Source organism: Hypomesus nipponensis, chromosome 19 (assembly GCF_054491055.1).
Source record: "Hypomesus nipponensis isolate SF chromosome 19, ASM5449105v1, whole genome shotgun sequence".
In the NCBI taxonomy this organism is placed as follows: Eukaryota; Metazoa; Chordata; class Actinopteri; order Osmeriformes; family Osmeridae; genus Hypomesus; species Hypomesus nipponensis.
This window is the reverse complement of record NC_140379.1, coordinates 17,889,106-17,915,544: the sequence shown is the minus strand read 5'-3', so window position 1 is coordinate 17,915,544 and position 26,439 is coordinate 17,889,106. Positions and strand designations below refer to the sequence as shown.

Below are 26,439 nucleotides of genomic sequence, written 5' to 3'. Positions count from 1 at the left end.
TTGTGAAGAAAAGCTTTGAGTGCAGAGTGGAGAAGTTTTTTTTTTAAACCGTCTTAAACCGTAATCTTTACAAGTTAAATATGTTCTCTATTCCAGAAAAGTGTTATTCATAACATTTACAAATCATTTAAATCAGTCATAATTAACATAGATACTTTTGAATAATGGAATTATTTGGTATATGATTTAAATTATTGTATTTCACTGATACAAAATACTTGTTTTTGTGACACGTAATAATGTAACGTGTAATTTAACAACAGTTGCAATCTTGTGATCCATGGTCAAACAGGTTAGCCGAGTCCCACTGGGTTTGGATTGTGAAAGAGTGTTCGGGCGTTCAGATGGGCGGGTTTGTGTAGCTCTTAGCAGTGGGCGGGGCATAGATGCGCTTTAGGCGTCGTTCTAAACTGTGCTGATTTACAGAGTAAGACACTCAACAAATTAATTTGGGAAATTCTTGGGGACTATGGCACTTGCATAAATTGCAAAATTGTCCACGATTAGGTTACTTAAAGGCATTTATTTACATATTGACCGAACATCGACGCCGGTAAGCCTTGTTTTTCTTGAACTTTGTAACAATAATAGCCATAATCTTCGAAGTGACAGAACGTGGGAATTGTTCTACTCTTCTGAAGCTCTGAACATATGAGGACTTATATTTAATGTATAGAGTAAATGTGGATCATCCGAGAGGGACGTGATTCCTAGATAGTTTACGAAGTAGCCTATATTGACCTGTGGATTGAGCCACCTGTTGAACTGTGTGTTTCTGAAAAGCATCAGGAGGCAGGATCATACCCTCAAAGTTTTACAAACTTTGCTATACTTGGCTATAGCCATGATTGCTATATTTTTACGACAAAATCATCCCAAATCTATAAACAGAATATTATGGTCGCTGCGGTTAATTTCATATATTGTAATTATATTGATTCCGGGTGATTTTTGCTTTTTAGGTGTATAGTCACAATTACACCTGCTAGCATTCTGTAGAAGGCTGCTTCGTGTATTTGGCTACTAACCCAAGTTACCTCTGGAATATATGCTCTCTTTCTCAACCTATTAGTTGATGTGATTAGCTACTGTAAACATGCTAAAGGAAAACTGCTAAAAGAAAAAAAAAAAGATATCTAGTAACCTGGACTAGGAATACTGTAATCTCAAAAGTGCAGGGTCTGATACAAATTCATAACTATAAACTCACACTGTCATATTTAATCTGGGATCAAGTTGTGTCCTGATTTGCTCCCAGGTCTGTATTCTTTTGGCCTGAACATGTGGTGTGATAGCAGGACAGCCCTGATGCAGAAAACCAGCCAGTGCACATATAGACTATACTCCCCAGCCTTTCCCTGAAAGATCAGAGACTGGGCTTTGACATCCCAGCCTGCTCTCTGTTCTCTGACCTTTGCTCTGATGTGGACGGTGGCGGTGAGCAGTGGCTGGTTGTGGAGCGTGGGGGAGCAGAGGGGGGAAGAAGCTGGCTCAGATAGACAGTTTCCTCCCTAGCAGAGAGGAACACAATGAGAGGAAAAGAGTTGCACTCCCACCACAGAGATTGTGTGTGATACATGCGATACTTGAGTGAAAGAGGCTATTGTGTCTTTTTAGGCTTTTTTCTGCTGCGCCTTTCCTTTTGGAGAAGTTTGAACTTGGCCTTATTGTTCTCTCTTCTCCTTAACGGAGGCTGGGAAGTACGACGCTCTGCCCTTCCGAGTATTGATAGATAGCCAGGAAGCGCCTGTTGAATCTTTCCTGTTCCCCCAGTCCCGCATGATGCTCACATTGTGATAGTTCCATCTCAAATAAGACGCATGCTCATTTTACCTGGGGATTTCACTCAAAAGGCTTGCTTCAGCCTGTCCACACGTTTCTTTGCCGTTGGACATCATCGATGGCAACCTTTGTCTCAAGTTCTTATCAGTAGCCGTCCATCCTTATCACTGTTTGTCCTGTCCTTCTAACACCAGGGAACTAACAAGATGGATATGCTTGTTTCTTTGTTAGAGAAGGGAAATGGGACATTATCAGCAGGGCAAAGGAGGCCCCTGATAACAACCTATTGTCCAGTGAAACACATGGTGGTTCCTGATGCTTATATTACTGTCTGCTGTCTCCCAGGGTGAGATGCTCTCTCCTCAGGCCCATTGTTGAAGGCCCAAGTAGGGCCAGGCATAGCAGGTCGTCAGACCACCTATCAACAGATATCCGGGAGCCTCCTGTGTTTTGATTTGTATAGACATGACAATGGCCGTGCAGTCGGTTTATAACCCTGCATGCTGAAGGTTTATTACCCTTTGCAATCCAGAGCAGCGCTTCCCATGGTGTACTTGTACACAGACCTGGGCCCACGGAGGGGGCTACAAATTTTGTTCCACATCGATCAGCCGAGAGGCTGACAATCCAACCATCTTCCTCTAACACAGACTCTCTGAGTCATGGAATCCTGTCACTGAGGGTGTAAAATGTGGCGGGCTTCAGAGTGTGTCACCATGTCGATTAACCTGTTTACTCAGACATTCAACTATTTTGTCCTCAGTCGTGAACTATTAAACGCCCCTTTTCCACTTACACCTCTGTAATTATAAACATATGACTCTAAGATAGTAAAGTATTGATGTACTCTTATGTCATGAACACCTGTCATGAACTTTTTGGTTGGATCGGATGTCGTCATGTTTGTCGACAGGCTGATGTAGGTTTAGGGAATGTTGACTTGTGTTTTGCATATTTAGTGTGTTGGTGGAAACTAGGCCTGTGTTATGTTATTTTAGGGCACCTCACTATCTAACTCCCTTCACTTGGCAGTCAGTTGTGGTGAACAGTTTGCCAGACTGGTGTTCGTGGAACTACTTGCTAGAAAAACAAACAGTTGAGGAGAAGAAAAAAACTCAAACAGAATGACATAATCAAATACCGTGAGGATTTAGACTTTCATTAGCGACATAGTGGGAGTTGGAAACATTGACTGACATTATTTAATCTGATGGCATCTCCTTTCTGCCTAATAACCAGATTATGTCCTTGTTTGCAGAGGTGGGCCTAATCGGGGGAGACAGATTTCCTCTCTTTCTGCTTTCCTAATGGAGTCGTACAGAGTCTCTGGCATTCCTAACAGTGGTCTACAGCAGGGCTACACCCAGCCTGCCTCTCGCGCCCCCAGGCCTCACAGCAACGGAGGGGGCAGCTACGGCCTCAGCATTCGGGTCCAGGGGATCGACGGACACCCCTACGTGGTTCTGAACAACCAAGACCGTGGGTCTCAACCCTACACGGATCCCAACAGCAACGGATACATAGACACCGAAGGGTCTTTTATCGATAACTACCATGAGTATGACTTCAGAGGGAGCAGGGAGTCTGGCTCTGACAGCCCGTTTGTGGAGTACAGATCCCAGAAGCAGCTTGGTGGCCCTCAGAATGGTGTTCCAGACCCTCAGGGTAAGAAGTCATCTGGCTTGCTGAACTTCCAGAAGCATCCTGAGATCCTGAAGCCTTACGACCCCCAAAAGAACACCTTGAGTCTGGATGGTTACAGCAGCCTGCCTTCTTGCCCAGTCTCCATAGCTGAGACTGGGAATCGCCAGCAAGACCCCTCTCCCAGATCCTCTTCTCCCGTAGTCTCCGATGCAAGGTCATCCAGCCCAGACCAGAGGAAAGATGCAGGCCAGCAAGAGAAAACACAGCCCCAGCCCCCACCCCAGACCAGGCCAGCCCTCTCTAAGCCTCAGGCCAAGCTAGCCCAGCCTCAGTCAAGGCCACAAGCCAACCCACCCCAACCAGAGTACAAGCCCCAAGCCCAAGTGGCCGAGCCCCAGTCCAAATCCCAGTCTCCACCTCTATCCCAGCCCCAGCGCCTGCCTGTGCCCCAGCCCTCCGCAGTCTCCAGCCTCCCCAGTGAACCTGACAAGACCTGCAGGTCTCCCAGCACCATCAGCAGCGCCTGCTCCAGTCTGGAGCGCAGCCGGCTGGAACCAGACGTCCTCCCCTTCCGCAGGACTGACTCCAGCGGGCCGGTACTGCAGCCCTCCTCCCGCTCCCGCCACTCCTCCAGCTCCTCCACCAAGGCTGATGACCAGCTGGAGGCCTTGTATGCCGACACCATCAACCGCCACCAGAACCGACGCTACATCCCCTTCCTACCCGGTACCGGCCGAGATATCGACACAGGCTCCATCCCCGGCGTGGACGAGCTCATCGACAAGTTTGACGGCAAAGACGGCGGCCATCAGCGGAGGGGCAGGGCGGGACGGCGGAACCGCATCAACCCGGAGGACCGGAAGCGCTCGCGGAGTGTGGACAGCGCTCTGCCGTTCGGCTTGCGAGGAGAGTCGGACTACCTGGATGAGTTCAGTAAGAGCCAGGGCAAGTGTACAGAGCACGTTCTGAGGCCCTCCCAGCTACGTCTGCAGAAGGCTCAGGGGAGTATTGACTCCTGGGTGACTGCGGTGGAGGGGAAGACCAGTGCCAGAGCTCCAATGCAGGGCAGCAGTGCCCCAAACTCCCCTCAAGACACTGTTTCTAAAGGGGTAGGCTCCACCCAGGGGTACAAGGCGCCCCAGAGTCGCTCCTCCACACTGCCCTTTAACAGCAAAGGAGCAGAGGAGGGAAGGTTGATGTCCGGCCCTAAGAATCTGACTAGTGTGGCAAAAACATCTCTATCCAAGCCAGCCTCCAGTACAAGCACAAAGCCCACTGCTGAACTCGATGTGCAGGTAAACAAAGCTATTGAGAGAATGTGTGTTTCAGGCATCGGTTTTGAACATACGTCTTATACTCATTTACTTACTTTACTTATACAGAAACAAATAAATATCCGTAGGCTCTGTAGGTGTCCGTTCCTTGATCCTTTTTATTTGCATCCAGGCTACACCAGACCTTCTCAAAGGTCAGCAGGAGCTTTCACAACAAACACACGAAGAGACAGCCAAACAGATTTTGTTCAATTACCTCAAGGATGGGTGAGTTCTTACTGCCCTGCCACACACATGTCTATGGATGAGCACGTTTCATGTTTTATTATGCCTATGAAATGTAAACAGCATCTCTGGCTGTGATTCAAGGAAAGTGCTAGATCTTTGCTGATCACTGCTAGTTATTCAGTACACTGCTACGACCCATGGCGGTTTTATTGCCATGACTACAGCTATGCAGCAGGCAGTTAACTGCAAATTATACTTCTATTCAAACTAAGTGTTGCATCATTTTCAGAGAAAACGCCATGTGGGAGCGCTTAGATTTTTTGAAAAATCCGAATATGATTTATGACATGATTTATATTCCCAAACACCATATCCATGCTGTGTGTGATTCAGCCTTCTGATGTTTGCTCCCTATAGAATAGAGTACCGCTCTCTATTCCTTTCTCTTTCACTCATTCAATGTTCTCAAACGATGTCCCTCTCTCTCACAGAGGAATGTAGGGAAGAAATCCTGCTTTGCCTATCACCTGATTCGAGATGGTCACCTCTGACCTCATGCCTGTAAATCCCCTTAACTAGTTAGAAGAAACAGAGCAGTTATCAGTGGAAAGCATCTCCAACACACACCACATCAGTGGATCCGCAGATCAGGAGTTCTGTGTTTTTCTTCTTGGGCAAGGTTGACTATTTGAGAGAAATGGGATGTTTACATCGGGCCACAGTGAGGTGTCAGGTAGACAGCAGGCACCAGCTAGTGTAAGCGAGAAGCTATCTGCTGGAACAGCCAGACAGCGTTTTATAAGAGGACTAGGTTAAAGGGCTTTGGAGAGTGAGCTTAAAGCAAGCATGTTTGTGAGGAAGCCTCGTAAGAACATGTCCAATACGGTGATGTGCCAATTATGGTTCTAGCCGATTCCTCGCCAGTCCCAGACAAAATAACCTGCCTCTCATTCAAGTTCAACCTTCTAAAGTGTTACTGCACATCACCAACATGCTGTCTGGCCTGTAAACCAGCCCTTAAGTTATGTATGAATTTGAAGTCTCCTGTCTGAAGGGATGCAGTTCCTGCAGGCCTTGGTTAAGTCCAGCCAGTCCGGGAAACTGCTCTGGGCGTGTCGGGTCACGGGTCAAGGGTCAGGGGTCAGGGAAAAGGAAACACAGATGGAAGGAAACACAGAAATGGAGCCCTACTCCTGAGGCCCACAGGACAAACATTCACCAGCTGAGGTTAGAAAGGTTTAATGAAAACCCACTGGAGGAGGAGGGGGGGGAGGGGGAGGAGGAGGGGGCGTGCCCTCTATCAGGTAGTGCAATGGAATGCAACCTTAGGACTCTACCCCGGGTTTTGGCGACCCAGGGTTTCCTACACGCATGAACAGGCTGCATCCCCCCAGCCCAGTCCCCTGATGGGGAGACACATTCCCCTGCATGTGCTTCCTAATAGACGGCCATAATGAGGTTGAGCGGGTCGCAAGGTGACACATCAAAGCAGTGTTATCCTCGCTGGCCCCTTAAAGGGCTGGGAGAGAGCTGCTCTGTTCTCGGAACAGCCAGGGATTAGTCCTTAACCCACCACGCACAGATAGGGGTCTTTACCGTGTTCATGTGTGTGTGTGTGTGTGTGTGTGTCCGTGTGTCCGCAGGAGCAACGATAACGATGACACCACCAAGAGGAAGGTCAATCTGGTCTTTGAGAAGATCCAGACCTTGAAGTCGCGTGCTGCAGGGAGCGTTCAAGTGGACAACAAAGTAAGGCATTGTAGCCGGGGTTGTAACATGGCTCAACAAACAGCTACATCAGTGAGCCTCTTATCTTAGGCCCTGAGGGCTTTCGGTAAAAGCATACAAGCCACCAGCCCGTGTTTACTTTGCAATGCAGCCTCTTACGTAATCTGTACGTTAATCAGGGCATTGGGAGAGGGGTATTATAAAGGAATAGTTCAGCACCATCAAGTCTGGCCGTTATCTTTCTACAAGAATACATACTGTCATCTGCAAAATACTGTAACTGTGAAGGAGCTCAGTAGAAATGCGCCATCCACTTGTGATAGCTCATAGCATGTTGGCTTGGTGCTTCTCAAAGGGTCATGCTGTCTCATATGATCTCTGTTCCCTCCCAGTCTCCGGACTCTACTGTTCAGACCAAGGCCTTGCAAGAGCAGAGAGAAGAGTTGGAAAAAGAAGTAACAGACTTAAAACAACAACTGGAGAAGCAAGCAAAGGTAGCCCCCCCGCGGCAGGTCACAGTGCGCTTGAAACGAGCCGTTACCACTCACCTTGTAGCTTTTAGCACCATAGCATTGACGGCTTTAGGCGTGTGCTTTGGCCATTATGTTTGCCGACGATTGGAGGACTTCCCTTGACTCTTAAGACAAACAAATCCTATTGCTGCTAATTGATACCTTAAGCAGAACAGCAGACACCCTGTAAGACCCTGGATGTGATGGTATTCACTAAGACTCCTGTGTGTGCTTGTGTGTGTGTGTGTTGGTACGGTGTGTGTGTGTGCGCTTGCTTCAGAAGCAGGTGGGTCTGACCGAGGCCCAGGAGGAGGCTGGTGCAGGTGTGAAGCGCCTGCAGCAGGACGTGGACAGGAGCCAGGAGGAGGTCTGCCGTCTGAGGGAGAAGCTGGCCAAGACGGAGGCTGAGCTGCGCAGCACCCTGGAGGAGTGAGTGCCCTGTGACCACTGGGGCCGGCTTAGAGCCTCTCTGCGGTGGGGAGGGGGCAACAGGTTAACAGAGCTCCGCTAAAAGAACCGGCGCAGAGGGATAATCCCCTGCTTTACGTCTCCTATCGGGGGAAAGTTGTTTATCTATAGCTCTCCCCGACTCGAGGTTCTTCCTTCTGGGCTCTTTCCGTGAGGATTTAGATCCCGACACGGTGGGATCCCGGTGTCAGCTGAAAATAGCATTTCTTTTGTTATCGTTGTATCTGCAGTGGCCTCCAAACCCCTTTTCTCCTGCCTGTCATGTAGCGCCAGGAGATCCACAAAGGGATGGGCTGGAGTGTCTGCTATATGATTGCGTTTAAAATGACTGTTGACGTCGGACAAATCCCTGGGATGGTGTGTCTGAGAACCACAATAGAGGATAGTCTCTCCGAGGTAGGCTACCGGACAGGGGAGGCCTTGTCAGGCCAAACGCCCCCGTAACTCGATGACACAGGGGCAGCCAGCAGAACCAAAGAGGGAGACAGAGAGAATCACTCAACTCCTTTCAGACATATTACATACAAGTGACTGAGATGGTCAGTAATGGATTCTCCTCTCCTGGAAAAGGTTCATGTCATACGGTGGGAAGCTGTTGACTTTCGAGTAATTACCGCCCATCTGTGTCCACGTCCCCCATACCTCCACACAGAACACCCCTGTGTGCTGCAGCAGTGTGCAGCTGGGGTGGTATCGCTCCTCCAGGACCCAGGTCCTCATCTTAACCCCTGTGGTCTGGAGGACAGGTGTTCAGGCAGAACACAGGTGGCGGCACCTCTATGTGTGAAGGAGGGGGCAGGTGTTGTGTCGATGGTGTGCGTGTGTGTGCCAGGTGTTGTGTGCGACCGTGTGTGTGTGTGTGTTGTGACGGGCTCTGTGTGGTCTGCCAGGCTGTTCCAGGTGAAGATGGAGAGGGAACAGTACCAGACAGAGATCCGGGACCTGCAGGACCAGCTGTCAGAGATGCATGACGAGCTCGACGGTGCCAAGAGGTCCGCGTCGGACGGGGAAAAGGAGGCCATGATGGAGGTATGACACAGCTGGGCGACAGCCACCTAGCGTTGGTAGCTTGCGTGCCCGCACGCCGAGGGCACTGGTCCAGAGGTCTTCAACCCCGGTCCTCAGGGACCCCCCTGTCCTGCACGTTTGAGATGTTTCCCTGCTCCAACACACTTGATTCAAATGAATGGTCGTTAACAGGCTTCTGCCTAACGAGATAACGACCCATCCATTTGAATCAGGTGTGTTGGAGCAGGAAAACATCTCAAACATGCAGGACAGGGGGTCCCTTAGGACCAGGGTTGAAGGCTTCTGCACTAGTCTAGTACTGGCTTTTTGTTACCCAGTGATAACAGCACGGGCCATTCTCTCTGTTTGTCTCTCCTCCTGTACTGGTGTGTAGGACCTGCTGCAGCTGAAGTTAGGCCTGCAGGAGGTGCTTCTGGCTAAAGAGGAGCAGGAGGAGGTGCTGAGGAGGCGCGAGAGGGAGCTGACTGCTCTGAAGGGGGCTCTGAAGGAGGAAGTGGCCACACATGACCAGGAAGTGGACAAGCTGAGGGAACAGTATGAGAAGGAGATCAACAAACTGCACACGTCTGTGGAGGAGGCCAAGCAGGTAGACAGCCCTTCCCCCGCCCCTCCCCATCCACACCCAGTCACAGACTGGGCAGTGGATTAGCGTTGCATTCGGTGGACTGTAGTCAAGGGGTTAGAGTGTTTGTTTAGAGGGTATGTTTTGGATTGAGCAAGTTGCGTGTTGGCACCACAAGTTACGAGTTGGCTTTGAAGTGAAATTACCCATAACTTTCCACCAGCCGCAAAGGTTTACTTTAAAATGCGACTTTAGTTTTAGGACTGTAACTGACACAATAGAAGCGATTTAGCCAGAGCAAAGCTTTTCTTCTGGGCTTAACAAGTTGTGCTGGCTTTGACGTTGAATTTGAATTACACTCATTGTCCACCAGCTGTATAAGTTTGTCTTTTGTTCACATTGAAAGCTTTTACATTGTGTTACCTTCACCTTTGTATTTACTGAGGAAAGAATCTCAGTATGTCTTTGAACAAAATAGTAGTTTATTCCCTTTTAAGTATGTCTGTGAACAAAATAGTAGTTTATTCCCTTTTAAGTATGTCTGTGAACAAAATAGTTGTTTATTCCCTTTTAAGTGTGTTTGCTGAAATAGAACAATCAAATAAAGGCCTGTTTTGACATAGCTTGAGAGGAGGGTAATTGAGTTTGGGGGCAAAGTGAGGGTGGGGGGAGAAGGAGAGAGACAATAGTGAGGTAACAGTGGGGGCTTGGAGGGGGGTAGGGGGGTTCCTGTTTGTCTCAGAGAGTGGAAGTTTCTCCTTGTCCTCAACTTCCTCCTGCTCTGGTGGGGGTCCAGTGCAGCCATTGAGATCATTTCCTGTACATAGCAGAGACGCTTCCCTTTCAAGCCCGGATTTAGTCATTTGGAGTTTACCTACCGTGCTTTGTAAACAAGTTAAAGTGTAGCGTGTCCTTGCCGTTTGTCTTGAGGGTTTTATTTAGACTACTTTCTGTTTAGGCGTTTTCCTAAAATTCCACAGTTTTTGTTATAGACTACCAACAGAAACTTGACTAACACAGTAAATTGTTTATTCATGATACACTTGAATACCTAGAGTGTATACTGTATGGTATGTACATATAGACAGTTGGACTGGAAGGCACTGGAAGGAGTAAATAATGGTCCTGTGTGTGTGTGATATTGAGCTGGTGCTGCCCTGTGTTTTCCTGGTAAAAAGACGCGTCCTCTTAATTTGTCTATCCAGCATCTCACCCGCACGCTGGTACGGCCATGACATTAGGTTTGATAGGGCTACCCTATGCAACGGCGAAAGCTGCAAACTGGAGCACTGAATCGCTTCTTTTGCTGGTTAATTGCAGTGGCAGGCCGTCACTAATCTAATGAGCGGTCGTTCCTGAGTTGTGAAGTATTCGACCACTTTCTGTACCCTGAAAGGCCCGGGGTCATTGTGGTCCTCAGTCGATGAATGATGAGTTTGTTCCACGCAATAATAGCAGTGGGGTTGGGGACATGCTGAATAAGTGGGTCAGTATGCTGCTGAATAAGGATGTATAGACATCCCTCTGAAAAGATTGGTGAGCTTGTTTTGTAACTTAGATTGAAGGTTAAATAGTTTTTATTGAGCTATAATGTGTCTGGAATTGAATGAAAACGTAAGCCGGGGCGTGATCCATACAGTATACAAATTCATAGGAAATGAGCACTCGGACATTTGCCACAGTGTAACCTGCAGGAATGTGAGAAATGTACAAGATAAGGTGCAGTGAGTAGCGAGAGCTGGAGAAGGAGAGCGGGGTGTGTCTGAGAATGTTCTGGCCTGGGATGGTGGGGAATGTTTACCCTGCAGACCCCACAGTCCCCCTCCCTGTAGCAGATACTGTTCCAGGTCTGACCCGGGTGGGGGTGGAGGAGGAGGAGGAGGGGGGGGGGCTTCTTCTGTACTGCCACTCCAGACATTCCTGATTCTTAATGCCCGGAGCTTTCTTAGAACTCTGTGACAGGCTGCTCCAGACCCTTCGCTCTGAGACCCATCTCTGCCTGTCAGCGTCGTCTTCAGACCCTAACCAAAGCTCTGAGCTACGGCTTCCCTCACCGCGACGCTGTCCCACGCCACTCTCTCCTTCACAGCACCGATCCCACAGCCCCGCCCCCCGGAACCCCTGTGCCCCCTTTCATGTCTCGCACGTCCCCGCCCCAAATCTGGGCGGCACAGGTCCACCGCTGGACGGATCCTTGCCTTGTTTTCTGTGTGAGCTGGAGTGTTTGTGTGGGAACATTGAAGCCATGTGTCCTGGAGAGCACGTCCTCGGGCCTGTTTGGAGAGTCAAGTCCCACGGGAGGCGGTGTGTTTCCTCAGCTGACGATAGCACAGAGGTCCCGGCCAGGTGCTGAGGGAGGGAGGGAGGGAGGGAGGGAGGGAGGGAGGGAGGGAGGGAGGGAGGGAGGGAGGGAGGGAGGGAGGGAGGGAGGGAGGGAGGGAGGGAGGGAGGGAGGGAGGGAGGGAGGGAGGGAGGGAGGGAGGGAGGGAGGGAGGGAGGGAGGGAGGGAGGGAGGGAGGGAGGGAGGGAGGGAAAGGAGGGATCTGTGTGGGAGACAAGGTGGTCAGCGGGCGAGGGAAGGAGGGAGAAACAAAGGGAGAGAAAGGAATCATCTGGAAAGGAAAAATAAAGAGTGGAATGTGCCTTGCTGCCAAAGTACAGAGTTGGACTTGTCATCTGGTTACTATCAAGAACATGTTCTTCCCGGATGGAAGAGTTCCCCTTCATCAGAGGCATAGTGAGATTAAAAGTTATATTTCTCCGAATCCTATCGCTGTTTGTCACTGGCTCGTTAGGGGTCAGGCCGCTGTGGCAGCCTTTGCCAGCAGAGCGCAGGTTGTTTTGTGGCAGTGAGTGAGAGATGTTGTTCCCCGGCCATACAAGGGTCGTGCCTGTTTGAAAGAAGGCTCTGGCCTGGATTCTTGTGCCTATTGTTCCCCTGTGTCACTGCCTGGCAGGCAGAGCTGTTGGGGTGGGAGCCCCAGTTTGCCAACTGCCCCCGCAAGAATCCAGGGTTCCCCCCAAATACCCCCAGGAGAGTGGGGGAGCAGGTCAGCATGTTTAGGCTGCGACTGACGGAGGACTTAGGACCAGGGGTAGAAAGTTGGAGATTGAGTCGGCTCATGCTGGGCATGAACACTCTGGGCTCTGATCACAGGGGTACTGAGCCATCTTTTTGGGGGGGAGGATTTTCAACTGATGGTGAGGAGTAGATTGTATTGTTGTTTTCTATCAGTAGACTGTACAGTCTGAAAGCAGATAATCCTGTTCTTTTGTCTAGAGGTGACGGCAATGTCACCCATGACAGTTACAGTGCTGTCGCTAAACTGTTTCTCCAACTGCTCTGCCGTGCTCGGGCAACAATCCTTTCCAAATTTCTGGCTTTTCCCCCAAGCCAGAAGATAAATATGCTCCTGTTCAGACTCTGGACATAATCTTTTTTTTTTTTTTATGGCCTTTTGACATTATAATCACCCAGTTGGCTTTTGATCAACTATTTAAATTCACAATGGTGCATGGGAATGTTTATACAGTTTCATCTCAGTCCACTCTTTTGAAGCTCCTGGCTTTTTGGCTGACTACTACACAATCATGACAGGTTTTGTGAAGGCTTTGAGTTTTGTGACAGTAAACGTTATTGCTCTGGTTCCATTTTTTTAAAGCACAAAGGACCAGTGTCCCTCAAAGACATTCTGTGGAAGCCTTTTTACTGGGCTGGCCTATTTAATTCCCTATTAAACCCAAACACCCCTTCAATATCTCCATTTGGCTCAGCGATAGAGCTCCCATTTAAGGAAGGGATTCTCTTTCCATGTCCCAAAGGACAAGACAAGATTTGATTGCTGGCTTCTTATTGTGCCTGGAGAGAGGCCAGTGCTTCTCATGCATCACGTTTTAATTTCCACGGCAGCCTGTCTTTCAGGCCATCACAGGCCTGTCTCTACCAGGTAAACCTGGGTCTGTGTGCCTTTTGTTCAAGAGGTAAGCCATTGTAACACATACCTCCATGCTGGCGAAACAAACCAGGGCTTATTCACTGCCAATTCACTGAGCTATTCACTGAGAAGAGCTTGAACTGTGTTGGTATTCCCTCAAAGATGCAGTGCTTGGTGTTGAAAAAACCTGATACCAGGCAAACCTGATACCAGACAGGAAATGAGCCCTACCTGGAGTGACCTTGGTCTGTTTTATTTGTTATTTGTTTTGAGTGAAGATTGGTTATCTCACCCTCAACGTTCAGCCCATGCTTGTTATTACTTGGGGTAAAGCTCTGAAGTCACAGGGCAATGATCTGCAAGGCTCCGTCTCCTAGGCTTGTGAAGCAGTTCAGTCAAAGACACAAAGTTAGATTCTGATAAACTGTACTACATGCCATAGAAGGAGCCATTTTATTCACTGTGGTCAGCATTGGTCATGTGTAGCGTGTGATGTCGCTGGTGTGTGTCTTTGCAGCTGCACATGTGGGATATCCTGTGTTTGACAGCATCCTGACTCCAGAGGCCCAGTGTTAAAAGTAGCCAAGGCCGCGTTTCCCAAATTTGTTAAGAAGCTCTTAACGCTAAGAGCTTCTTGGGAGCGTTCTAAGAGCGTTCTATAGCGTTTTTAGAACGCTCCTAAGAAGCTCTTAGCGTTAAGAGCTTCTTAAGTACAGTGCTGTAGCTAGGAGTTACTGTCTGGATCAGGCAGTCACGAACCAAAACCATGTCATATCAGAGGCTGCTGCTATAACATTGTAACTGTCAGTGTGTGAGGCACAGTTCTGTTTCCCGAGGCTTTGTGAGAAGACTGTTTGTTTATAGTTACTTTCATAATGTCACATGACGTCATGACTGACGCTGCGTGCTGACTCTTATTCCATGTCAGGGTTTGCAAGGTCAGAACAGGTCGGGACTGCGTGATGGGGTGGGTAAAGTTAGTCAGCAAAAACGTGGTTGGGCGTGTGATGGGAATTTCATTTGAATTCCACCAGGTTTGGTTATGAGATGGGAGAGTGGTTTAGGATTCAGTTAAAAGTCAGATTAAACTTCTTTTTTTTTTTTGTGGGGGGGGGGGGGGGGGAATTCGTGGATTTAGAGTGGGATTAAGTGGATTGTCATCTCTCAGAGGACATTTATGTGCATATAAATGTGTCTGCAGTGAGACTGTGCTGGCCCGGGGATTAGCATACCAGGTTTATTATGCCCTGTAATTGTCAAAGGAATATCTGTAACCTCCTTTGTTTATGCCCCGAGTTCCCGAGCTCATCCCTCCTGCAGGGGTTCTGTGTGTTTTATGTGAGCAGAGAGTACATGGAGGGGCCTGAGGGTTTTGACCCCTGCACTCACACTGGGCCACGCATGACTCGCCACATCGTTAGTGCCAAGGCAGCACAATGGTGGTTAATGCTTGACTGTAGATAAACAGTTTAAAAGTACACAAGAGAACTTGAAATCAACCCCCGCGCCATTGTTCGCAGGGAGGCTTACTCTGAGCCTGTATAAAATGACAAACACAGAGAACAATGATCACCAAGATGCCCTGTGTGAATTTTCAACACCCAGAGCTCTGTCATTCTGCCCCCCCCCCCCCCCACACACACACACACACACACACTCCTCAGCCCCCCAGGGTTAGAGCCCATGCTTCTCTAAACCCAGGGTGGGAAGTGGGACAGCGAGAGAGAAGGTGAGGGCACCAGGGGGTGAGCTATTTCCTGAATGTTCTGCTTCCCTTCCCCCCTCCAGGGCTCTCCAGCTACAGTACAGCTACAATCCCAGACTGTCATAAACCCACCTCTGCAGCACAGTATCTCAGTATTTAAGTGCCACTGATTGTTCCCAACATGTTGTCCAGGCATGTATCAGACAAATAGGAGAAACCTTGTATTTATCACGTGGCCGAACGAGTGTAGGGAGTGACGACACCGACACGCACTCACACAGGCTTGAATGATCGCCGAATGCAGGTTTTCTCTGCGTTTCCCCATCCTGCTGTCCTTCCTCCAAGGGCAGTGATCTGCCAGGAACATGAGTAGGAAAAGGTTCTGTTCTGCGGGTTCTATTGGGGTTCTCTGTCAAGGGAATCCATGTGAGCATGGGAAGAACATCCCAACTCCACACTGAAAGGCTTGGTAGACCTGAGCACCAAACAGCCCAGAGTGGGAATCAACCCCATGACGTTCTTGCTGTGGGGTACAGTTCCTTCCCTGTGGTGTGCCACAAACGGCACCCCTTTTAAAGGCTTGACGGACCTCATCATTCAGTGCTTGACTCCCTCTCATTCGAGGAGTTGATTGAGACTGATCTGATCAGGTTGTGTGTGTGTGTGTGTATGTGTGTGATGGGGGGGGGGGGGGTGTTTCCCATGCTCCTGCCTGCGCCCAGATGACTCTGGCAGGCATGGGGGTGGCTGTGAGGGGGGAGGGGAGATAACGGGTCCAACAGGCCTGGGTAGACCCAGCAGGACAGCAGGGACTGGAGACATGGATGTTAATGATCTGTCTCCTCACCTTAGCTCAAACACTCAGGCTGGAAGCGTTACTGACCAACGGCGGCCCTCCAATGACGGCCCTACTTAGGGGGGAAGCAGGAGTGGGGGAGGAGAAGAGAGGAAGGAAGGACTTTGGACTCAAATGTTGGCTGAAATGTTCCTAACTGACTGCCAATGAGCCACTGCAGGGGCTCAAAGCACAGTGGCTCTGCAGTTTGATAACTTAGAACTGGTTCATTCACATTCACACAGTCTTAGTCAGATGCCCTTCAAAACACAGATACACAACCACAAACATAATTGCGTTACTCACTCACTCACTCACTCACAGGCCCAACAACACTGGGATCACCAGTACTGTAGACTGCTAGTTGACCTCCTACTAGGACTAGTTGACCTCTAACTAACTCTATACCTGCACATTGCCGATACTGTCATAGTTATTCTGCACTATTAGCTCTCTGGTATTCCCACATAGTTTCATGACCAAGAGTTCAGGGAGTCCCTGATGAGACACTCAGGAAGTCAACTGGACTGCTGCGTTTTGGTGTGGTGGGTACCGTAAGTACAGCGAGTCCTCCAGCGTGAAGGAGGAAGAGGAAGGAGAAGGAGAAGGAGAAGGAGGAAGGAGGAAGGAGAAGGAGGAAGGAGGAAGGAGGAGGAAGGAGGAGGAAGGAGGAGGAGGAGGAGGAGGAAGGAGGAGGAAGGAGGAGGAGGAGGAGGAAGGAGAAGGAAGGAGGAGGAAGGAGAAGGAGGAAGACTCCTGGGTGTTCATCTGCAGTGTCCAGACCCCGATTCCCCTGTGAGCTGCCATTCCCCTTCATAAGAAAACCTGCGTGGCTATACAATGTACAACACAGGTCAGCAGGACTATAGGAACGGTTGACCTGCTAACACAGCTACAGTTATTATATGATGTACATTATGAGCTCCAGTACTGGTAATCCCAGCGTTGAGTTGGGCCTAGACTCATCAGGACCACACCGTGGGGGGGTGGGGGGGGGGTGGATGGCCGGTAGTGGAAGAGCCGGTCTACAGCACTGGCAGAGCAAGCGGCACTATCTGCAGGATCTGTGGAGGAGAAAAGCGCGGGCTCTCAACTGTAGATAACAGACAAACCCGTTCTTATCTATGAAGCATAACCCGCTTTCCAGTTAAACCTGTCCCTGAAAACACTCATGCAAGCCTGCCGTCTGTCGGAAGCTGTCCTGGCCAGGATGCAAAGACAATCCCTCTGAAAGCAGTGTTATCATCGATACTGAAAGCTGCTACCTGTTGTAATTATGCAAAGCCTCGCCTGGGGCCTCGACAGAGAGCGATGCTGGTTGTTGTCAGCTGGGAGGTAACATGCAGTCAGTCCAGAGAGCTGCCTGAGTGAGGGCCTCTGTCCCCCCTCTCCTTTGTCTCTCTTACACAGCAGCCCAGCCGGGCCAGACGAGGCAGGCTTCCCGATTCATCAAAATGGGCAGAGGGAGGAGCCGTAGGGCCTTCTTTTCACACCGTCCCTGCAGCGGCTGCCAAGTCCAAACAGCAGCACGCTACCAAACGCTGGGCTGTTTCATGAGGGAATTTGATCATGCAGGGAGAGTACTGCCACAGGTGGAGCCTGTGGTCTTGGCCAGGCTGGAGAGACGAGGACTGGGCTGGGGGAGAGGGTCGAGCATGAGCCTGCAGCAGTGGCCCTCCTCTCCCTTGCCTGTGCCTTGTCACTCTCTGGCTCGGTGTGGCCGCCTGCTCCAGTAGCACAGGATGTTCAGAATGAGGGGAGAGCAGGCTTAGATGCACTGCGGTGCACCCATCTCTAATCCTCCTGGGTTGGCTACCAAGTGTGAAGGATTGGCTGGAGGCCATTCGAGAGACTGTCGACGAATGACTCACTGGTGAAAAATACTACGTAGAAAAACATTGGGGGTTTGTGCGGTGTCCTTTGCTTTTTGGCGAACGGACCCTCTTTGCCAGTGTCATTTGTGGTAAATGGTCGCTGAGCCTTCGGTCTCGTTTCCAGGGCATTGCGGCGGCGAGCCGGGAGAAGGCCGAGGTGGAGGCAGCCATGGGTGCGGTGGAGGGCCAGGCAGGGCGTCTCACCCAGGAGTTTGAGCGGCTGCGTAAGCGGGCGCAGGAGCTGGAGAACGAGGTGGCCAAGCTGAACCGCATCATCGACGAGGCCAAGCTGCAGGAGAGCAAACTGGGTGACCGAGTTGGCAGACTGGAGGTGAGGCGCACAGATCGGAGGGGCACGCGACCTTTGTGCACACTAGACGATGAGTCCTTGGTGTGCTTAGACGTCTTTTGTTTGCGTGTTGGTTTGCTTTATGTTACTTCTACATTCAAACAGAAAGAGAAGAAGCAGCTAGAGGAATCTCTGGCTGAGATCAAAGAGCAGGAGGAGGAGATGTCACACGCCAACCGTGCCTTGACCACACGGTTAGAGGATGTGCAGGTAAGACTGACCACACTTTGAGTGCTCCCCCCCCCCCCCCCCATGGTAACTTTAGGAGTTTCATCTTGCTTTAACGTTTCTGTTAACTCTTTAACCCACAGAGAAACCTGACCAAACTGAACCACGACCACAGAGAACTGGAGGAACGGTTGAAAGAGGAGAGGTGTCAGAAGGAGCTGTTCAAGAACACCAAGAACGAGATCGAGGACGAGAGGAAGCTGCTAGACCGGACCGTGGAGAAACTACAGAGAGAGGTGAGTGGATCAGCTGCAGGCTGCACTTCCATGCCTGCTCATACCCACCCCACATCAGCTCACAAGGTGGGTTTGAAATGGGCGACCCCTCTCTCCCTTTTACCTCACCGCCCCTCCCTCCCTCCCTCTCCCCCCCCCCCCATGTCTCCATCCCTTGCTCTCCGCAGATGAGCGAGATAGTGGAGGCGTCCCAGTCGTCCACCCAGGAGCTGCAGGAGCAGATTGACGTGTACAAGGAGAAGAACCGCCGGGAGCTGTCCGAGCTGCAGAGACAACTGAGAGAGCGAGGCCAGGAGCTGGAGAAGTCCCGGCTGGACACCAAAAGCCTACAGGAAGAGGTAAACAAATGTCCCTCATCCACAACAATGGCGGGATGATCCATTATTCGGACTCACTGTAGCGTAGGTTATTCCGTGCCTCCTCCACCTCCCTCCCCACTTGGTTTGGACAGTGATGATGACATGCCCAAGGAATGTTGTCCTCCCTCCCTTTTTCCACCCTTTGCCCCAAACTGGCCCAGGAGGGGTGGAGGTGAGATTGGTATTGGTACCGGGTAGTACCAGTCTGTGGTCTGACAGGATTGTGGGGTTTCAGATAAAGAGGTGGAACCAAGCCCGGGTACTAATAACTGTCAAATTATTTCTTGCCCTGGTCTCAAGACTTTTCTTCAAACAAGATTCCCATGAACCTCAGATGATAACAAAACAGGTGGCATTGTCTCACATCACACCCATCGTTCTCATACTTGTGATTAGATATAGCTACTTCCTGGAATTCAACAGGTTTCTTTGGAACATGATCTTCCTGCATGTTTTTTTCTCCCCAAACCTCCCCCACCAGTACCTCAGATACTGTGGTTTATTTTATCAGTCTATGACCTCTTAGTCAGTAAGATCTACTCACACAATGTAATTGTAACCCTGACTACTCCTGATTGGTTACTTTTGAGCAGTTTGACCTTGTCAGCACTTTGGAATGCTGGGAATGTTATTGTTGATTATGGGTTGAAGTTGAAGTGAATAATTTGAATTAGAAAGGGCGGGATATATTTGGTCTACTGAAAACATCTTCTCCATCTTGTCTCAACCAGCTAAATTCCGTTAAAAAAGTAGTCATATCAAAGTAATATTCTCCGAAGCCGTGAGTCAGATTTTCTCCTGATGTGTCAGTCAGGGTGTTTTTAGTGTGATCTAGCTGAGATGGAACAAACGGGTGAGTCTTACTGCAGCTGGTCTGCAGGAAGGGGCGGTATGTGTCATTGTTGTGGAAGGTGGACTGACTGACTCTACATCCTCCCCCTCTATGATCCCAACACTCTTCTCATGGCTGGTGATGTCAGTTTTCCAGCTGCTTTCAGATCCCTAGTCTGTCCCACCCTGAAACACAGCCACGCACATAGCACTCTGGCCAGCTTTAAAAAAAAAAAGAACCGTTGAAGATTCCTGCCTTTATATCCTTCAGTCTTTAAACCGACATTACTACACTCGTATTGCTGTTGATGTGTCCCAGGAATTGGACATTTATCACAGAACTTTTGAAAGATGCCGTTGGCTACACAGTGCAATGTTTGTTCAGAAGTACATTTTTGTAATCGGTAGAGTTTAATCTTTACTGTAGATGGCATCTTGTGGCCACTGTTGAAATTGCAGTGCAAAATTGGTTGTGAATCTGCAATAAAATACATATGTTGTCATTCAGTGAAACCAAAGTAGTACTCACACCAATTGTCAATTTTTACTGTCATAAATCCCATAATGAGATACCATTTGGTTATCAAGGTATTCTTGGATGACCGGTGGTGATCTTTGTCGTTGTTTATTGTCTTACATATTTCTATGTGTGTGTGTGCTCTGCAGCTGTCCAACCTGGAGGGTGACCTGAGGCAGTGTAAGAAGGAGCGAGATGAGGCAGTGCTCAACGAGAAGGTTCTGGAACAGAAGGTGTATGATTTGGAGATGGAGGCCGAGACCAAGGCGCATTCTAAAGATGACAAATCCAGACAGTTGAAACTCATGGAGGTATGAGTCCTGTGGAACCCCCAACCAAGGGGGAGTAGAAAAGTGTGATCAATGAAGTCAAGTGAAAAAGTCGAGGAAATAAAGTCTTCGACTGGCTGGAAGTTTGACACCAGATGTGCTCTGTTTAGTTGACTTGCCTTCCTAGATCTTTTGCTGCTACTGCACTGGGAAAGCCGTAAACAGTACCTTGGCCCATTTTGTGTTGTGCAGGACAGGATGGCCCAGCTGGAGATGGACCTGGACGAGGAGCGTCAGAGTGGAGACCTGCTGATGGAGAGAATAGACCGAGGCAGGGAGCAGGTGAGAGACCTTGCACTCATTCACTCTTTTCTATTGAGCCCTCTTCAATCTGAAACTCACTTCAGACTTCATATAACCCTCTAAATGACCTTCTTTAACGCCATAACATCATTGTTATACAGATAAGCTGCTGTGGTTTCTTCAGACAGTTGCTAGGAAGGATTACAGTTATGTGACACTGTGGTCTCCTCCTTGTGCTTTGTCATATCCTCTCACCATTGACAGCTCCAATGCCCTGACTGTGTGTGTGTGTTCAGACTGCACACGTGTGGGTCTCCCTCTACTGATCAGTCGTTGCAAAAAAACTCCGTTCATTTCTGTTGTGGAGAGAGCAGAGGGGTTATTGCATTGTAAGAGGAGATTTTATAATCTGTCAGTTTGGCGGTCTGCCTGCTTGGTGTAACAGCGCCTATCCAATTTTCATGCATCAGTCACAAAAGAGCCCTTTTAAAGCACCGCCTCAGCCAATGTGTGCAGGCTGCCAACCATCTCAGGTTTACAGACTATGGGGTTCAGCTAGCCGTAAATGTGTCTCAGGGACACATCAAATGCTTGTGCTTGGGCCATACTTTTCACATCTGGGGGAAACTTTCAGCCTTCCTTCCCCTGTTACAGAAACTGTTGATGGGGCCGTGATGAAGTGAGATTCCGATAAAGCACACGTTTCCTGGTGAACAGTCTTGTTTGTTAGAGGGTTGCTAAGTAATATTTAGAGTCTGTTGAGTTCTTTATGATGAATTCTCCTTGTCTTCTATACAATATAGATAGTGTTGGCAGGTTTTCCTTCCTTTGCCCTTATGTATTTCTGTGTAGGTTATGGTTTAAAATGGATACCCCAGAAGTATGGATTGAATAGAGAAAGAACTGAATGAGAGGTTAAAGAGGCCAGAACAGACTGATCAAGTGCAGTTCTTGGCTCTGAGACAGAGTGGCAAAGTGGCACGGCTACAACACAGGGCCAAGGTAAGTTGCCAAGGCAACAGTGGAGCGGTGTGCTGTTAGAGTGGGGTTGTATGGGGTTAGGAAGATGTGTGTGTGTGTGTGTGGGGGGGGGGGGGGAGGGGGGAGGGAAGGAGGGGGGATGCATGGCCATGGGGGTCTGGCGGAGAGGTCTGCAGAGGCAGAGAGAGCACCTGCGTCTCTCCTGGCACCAGGTGCTCCTCTCCTGTCTAAATGAGAGTAATCTCCCCTCTCTCCTCCTGCCGTCTCTCACAAAGCACATTAGTTTCGCTGGATGTTCCAGTCTGCTGATTCAGCTCCCTCAAGCACTGCAACCAGCGTACCAGTTATGTGGGCCATCGTTCATCAGACCGGCCCACTGTCACCCGCTAATTGGCATAAAATATCACCCATTCTCCCCTCACAAAAAAGAACCATCTCCACTCTATCGATTAGTTGTCTTTTTTCACCCGGCTCCATTACTCCTCCCTCTTGAACTAGGCTATAAGTGTCAATGAACAATGATGCCTGGAAGTTTCTCCACAGAAGTTTGTGACTGAAGGAAGATGTCTGCTTTGAGGGGTGATGGTGGTCATAACCATTCATTGTTTTATTGGTCATGTGTCCATGCTGTGTAAGACACACCCCAATTAGTCAAAGGTTAGTTTTGATTCTCCCTCAACAGCCAAGCCTTTGCGCAACAAAAAAGAAACATTTTTTGTCAGATAACGTTTCTTCTGGTGTAAACTTTAGTTAGGATTCCCATCTCCTGAGAAATCATAGCCGAGCATAAGTGCATTTCTGGCACCAATAGTTATCAGTCCATCCAGAATATGACTGATACATGATCCTTCTCCAACACATTACCCATGCCGGTGTGAGAGCAGGGGAATGCGACCAAACAAGAACATCCCAACCGGTAATAAACTGAAACCCTTTTTAACCTTGAGTGCCTTAACAACGACTGCACAGCCAGGCTTACAGTACAAAGGGTTTCTTCAGCACAGAGACCCAGACGGTGTGTGATAATAATGGTCTCTCCTCAGAAGGCTTGTGAGCGTGGTGATGACAGTGCCTCCGCTCTGGTTGACAGGTGGAGCAGATGAGAAATGAACTCCTGCAGGAGAGGGCTGGCAGACAGGACGTGGAGTGTGACAAGATGGCTCTGGAGAGACAGGTACACACTCACTCACACGCGCACACTCCTGTGTTGTCTGGTCTCTTTGGAGGAAAACAACTGCGGACAATCGGCAAACTTCCACTCACCTCATCCGTCTCTGTCTCTCTCTGTCCTTTCACTTTCTCTACATCTTCATCTTTGTGTCCCTTTCTGCGTTAAGGCAAGAATGAGATGAGAAACGGAGCCACGGGGAGAGAGAGGGGCCCGAAATGTCTTATTGTTCCACTCTTGTCCTCCCCAGAACAAGGATCTGAAGAGCAGAGTGGCCCATCTGGAGGGCTCCCAGAAATCCAACAAGGAAGGCCTGGTGGCCCAGCTGGAGAACCGCATCCAGGAGCTGGAGGAGAGGCTTGAGGGAGAGGAGAGGTGGGTAGGGGGAGAGAAGGAAGGGAGGGAGGGAGAAGGAAAGGTGGGGAGGAGAGCAGGAAAGATGGAAGGGAGAGGGGGAGGAGAGGAGGAAAGATGGTAGGGAGAAAGGGAGGGAGAAGGAAAGTTGGGGAGGAGAGGAGGAAAGAGAAGAGATGGAAGGGAGAGAGTGTGGGAGTGAGAAAGGAGAGGTGGGGAGGAGGAGAAGAGAGGATGAGGTAGGGAGGAGAGGGGAGGTGGGAAGGAGGAAAGATGGAAGGGAGAGGTAAGAAGGAGGAAGAAAGAGGCTGTTGGGGGGGGGAAAGGGGTTACAATGAGCGGGAAGGTTACGGAGTTTGGGGCTTATGTATTAGGGTTATGATGTCTGGAAGGAAAGTAAAAGTATGGACACACGAGGGCTGCTATTAGGGGACAGCTTACAGACAGACTCATTAACTAGAGCTGTCTGACCTTCAGAATAATCAGGACCAGTTCCATTTAACCTCGCTTTACTGGATTGGATAAGCCGAACTGTACAGTACATTCTTTTGGTCATTAGCAATGTTACACAAGTCATTTTCTGTGTATGGTATGGCACATTGACATCGACAAATGTCACGTGAAAGTGTACTGAACCTATGTGCTGTGCTGATTTGGTGGCTATCAGAGAGTGCGGGACCAGACTGATGGATGATTGTGGTGTTTCACACAGGGAGCGTTCCAACCTGCAGATGGTAAACCGCAGGCTGGAGAGAAAGGTCAAGGAGATGATGATGCAAGTAGACGAAGAGCACCACTCCATGCAGGACCAGAAGGACCAGGTGAGGGCGCACGCGCGCGCCACCACCCGTCCGAAAAACCCCCCCGACGTCCACAGGCCATCCCACCGCGCTGCCACCCGGCACGTGTTGCTTTTGTCCCGTCTGAGCCCTGTGCGTTCCGTTTTCCCTGCAGTTGAACCTGCGCCTGAAGGCCCTGAAGAGACAGATGGACGAGGCGGAGGAGGAGATCGACCGTCTGGAACACGGCAAGAAGAAGCTGCAGAGGGACCTGGACGAGCAGCAGGAGGCCACGGAGCAGCTCCAGAGCCAGCTCAAAGCCCTGCGCAGCGAGATGAGGTCCGCTTCCCCAACGCACACAGGGGGGGGAAACTGGGTGTGCAGTAGCAGCAGGCACTGGGAACAAAGCCATTGCTGTTTTCATTTTTAACGTTAAGAAACGCCTCTCTTGAGCTAGTTTCGTTTCGAGCTTTTAATATGAATCCCCATGGGGCAATCCAGACTGTCAAGCTGCTTCACACACAGTGTGTAGACAACACCTTGTGCATACACAAAATACGTAAGAAAAATAAATCACTTGTATTTGTTACACAAATGACATCATTGCCTCAGGCACAACCAAAAAAAGAGTACAGTGCCAAATAAGATTTTAAAAAATGTGTTGATGTATCAACATGCTAATAGTCTGGAACTGGACCGTGTGTGCGTCGCCTAAAGTTACCCCCCCCCCCCCCCCAGCAACACAGCCCGTCTTCTAACTCCAGATGATGCTTTCCTCTCTGCAGGCGGAAGAGCAACTCGGCTCCGCTTCTCAACAACCTGGACGATGACGACGAAGACGACATCAGCACAGATGGAGAGACCTACTTCAGCTCCTCTGGGTACAAGCGCTCCTCCAGTCAGGACAACATCATCTCTACCTACACTTTGTAAACAAACACTGACAAAGACTGGCTGTGACGAGAACAAGCTCCATGTATACAGCAGAGCAACCAACTGCACTGACCTCCCCACATCTCAGAGACCACGCTATTCTGCCTATGTGCTTTTGGGAGGTGATCCAAACAACTTTGAAACTATGGGACCATGCTTGACATAATTGTGCTTTCTATCACAGTGCACCGACTGTTAGGAGACAAGGTTAAAATGTAATTGCGCTGGCTTGTAAATGATTGATTAGATTGGTGTTCAGCGTTAGTTGAATTATAAACGCACTCCTAATCCTGAGCTCTTGTTAATTATTGCACGTCTAGTGATGGTGGTTTTACCATCAATGACCATTGTCATTTTTCACCACTAATTAGATATGAAGGACGTCACAGCATTTATCTTTCTAATGCCCTGTTAAGGAAAGGAGAATCTCCAATGCCTTGTTGAAGTTATTTGCTAATCACGTAACAGATTTGAGCACAACCCTTGTAGATTTTATTTAAATATACTGCATTGTTGCATTTTATCAAATCGAATGGCAACTTTGATTCTAAATAATAATCTGCATACTAAACATATATTTACCTTCCTAATGAAATCATTTAATTCCAATGTATAAAATTCTTTATGCCAAGCCTTTTGTTGGTTTAACCTAAAACAATGTCTATCCTGTTGAATATATGAAGGAAAGGTTTCATGAAGGGCAGTTTGTTTTAGGGAACTTTGTATGAGGGATTCTGTACACATGCTACTGTATCATATCTTTTTTAAATGTACAAAATATAACTATTTTTTCATCATAAGATCTATATAAAACTGTTCCATCTGTGTTGATATCAGACTTCGACCCCTGATTCAAGGTCACTAAAACATTGCAGTATTCTTCCAGCTAATATTGAAATACAAATTTACTTTCACAAGGAACTTCAGATAACAATACTCTAATACTCTGTTGTCTAATGTCTACGACTTAGTGGATAGATATTCCTGTTACTTTGTAAAAATGTATTTTCGATTTCGTAAAGCATTATGTTAAAACAAACAAACCTTATACCGTACAACATAAATGTTACTACTGTTTCTGGTGTATTCCACAAACAAGACAAGTGTTAATATTGAATATACTGTATTTTGTCAATCTGCTGTATAATGAACTTCTTTTGGACTTCCTGTATGTGTATTTGAAATGTGCCTCAATGGAAACATCTAACAACTGTTACCATGCTGTACATGGATCTGGAATGAACATTTGTGCCTGCTTGAGAGGGAACTGACCTCTATTATGCAAGTTTCTACGATGAGGGAGTTTATACAAATGAGCTGTTGTGACAATCAATCTTATTTGCTACACTGTGATGATTTGCACTGTCTGTTGGATTTTAAAGGTGTCTAAGGCTCTTGTGGCCATATGGAATGAGGAGGCCTTTGTCTAACATCCCCTACACACACTCTCTCTTCTAAGGGAGGACTGAGAAGAAATCCCGCCACTACCTCTCCGTACGAATCTTGCTGTATGTTGCTGAGACTCAAAACCCTATTAAAAGAAATCCTTACCTTTG

General features: G+C 48.8%; 1 protein-coding gene across 2 annotated transcripts; it reads left to right on the top strand.

Annotated features, from left to right (window-relative positions):
- Positions 1-403: 403 nt before the first annotated feature.
- On the top strand, positions 404-26,439 carry cgnl1 (cingulin-like 1). Of its 2 annotated transcripts, none has more exons than XM_084682189.1 (19): positions 404-553; positions 3,041-4,721; positions 4,873-4,967; positions 6,572-6,677; positions 7,049-7,150; positions 7,452-7,597; positions 8,527-8,665; positions 9,039-9,251; positions 17,701-17,907; positions 18,031-18,135; positions 18,237-18,389; positions 18,557-18,727; positions 20,246-20,407; positions 20,618-20,707; positions 22,740-22,823; positions 23,068-23,192; positions 23,884-23,992; positions 24,126-24,289; positions 24,736-26,439. In XM_084682189.1, exons 2-19 carry the CDS (start codon positions 3,090-3,092, stop codon positions 24,881-24,883), a joined length of 3,951 nt encoding a protein of 1,316 aa, XP_084538315.1. In that variant the 5' UTR covers positions 404-553; positions 3,041-3,089; the 3' UTR covers positions 24,884-26,439. The 2 variants fall into 2 exon arrangements, with proteins under 2 accessions (XP_084538315.1, XP_084538314.1); XM_084682188.1 differs by having other exon boundaries at positions 7,449-7,597.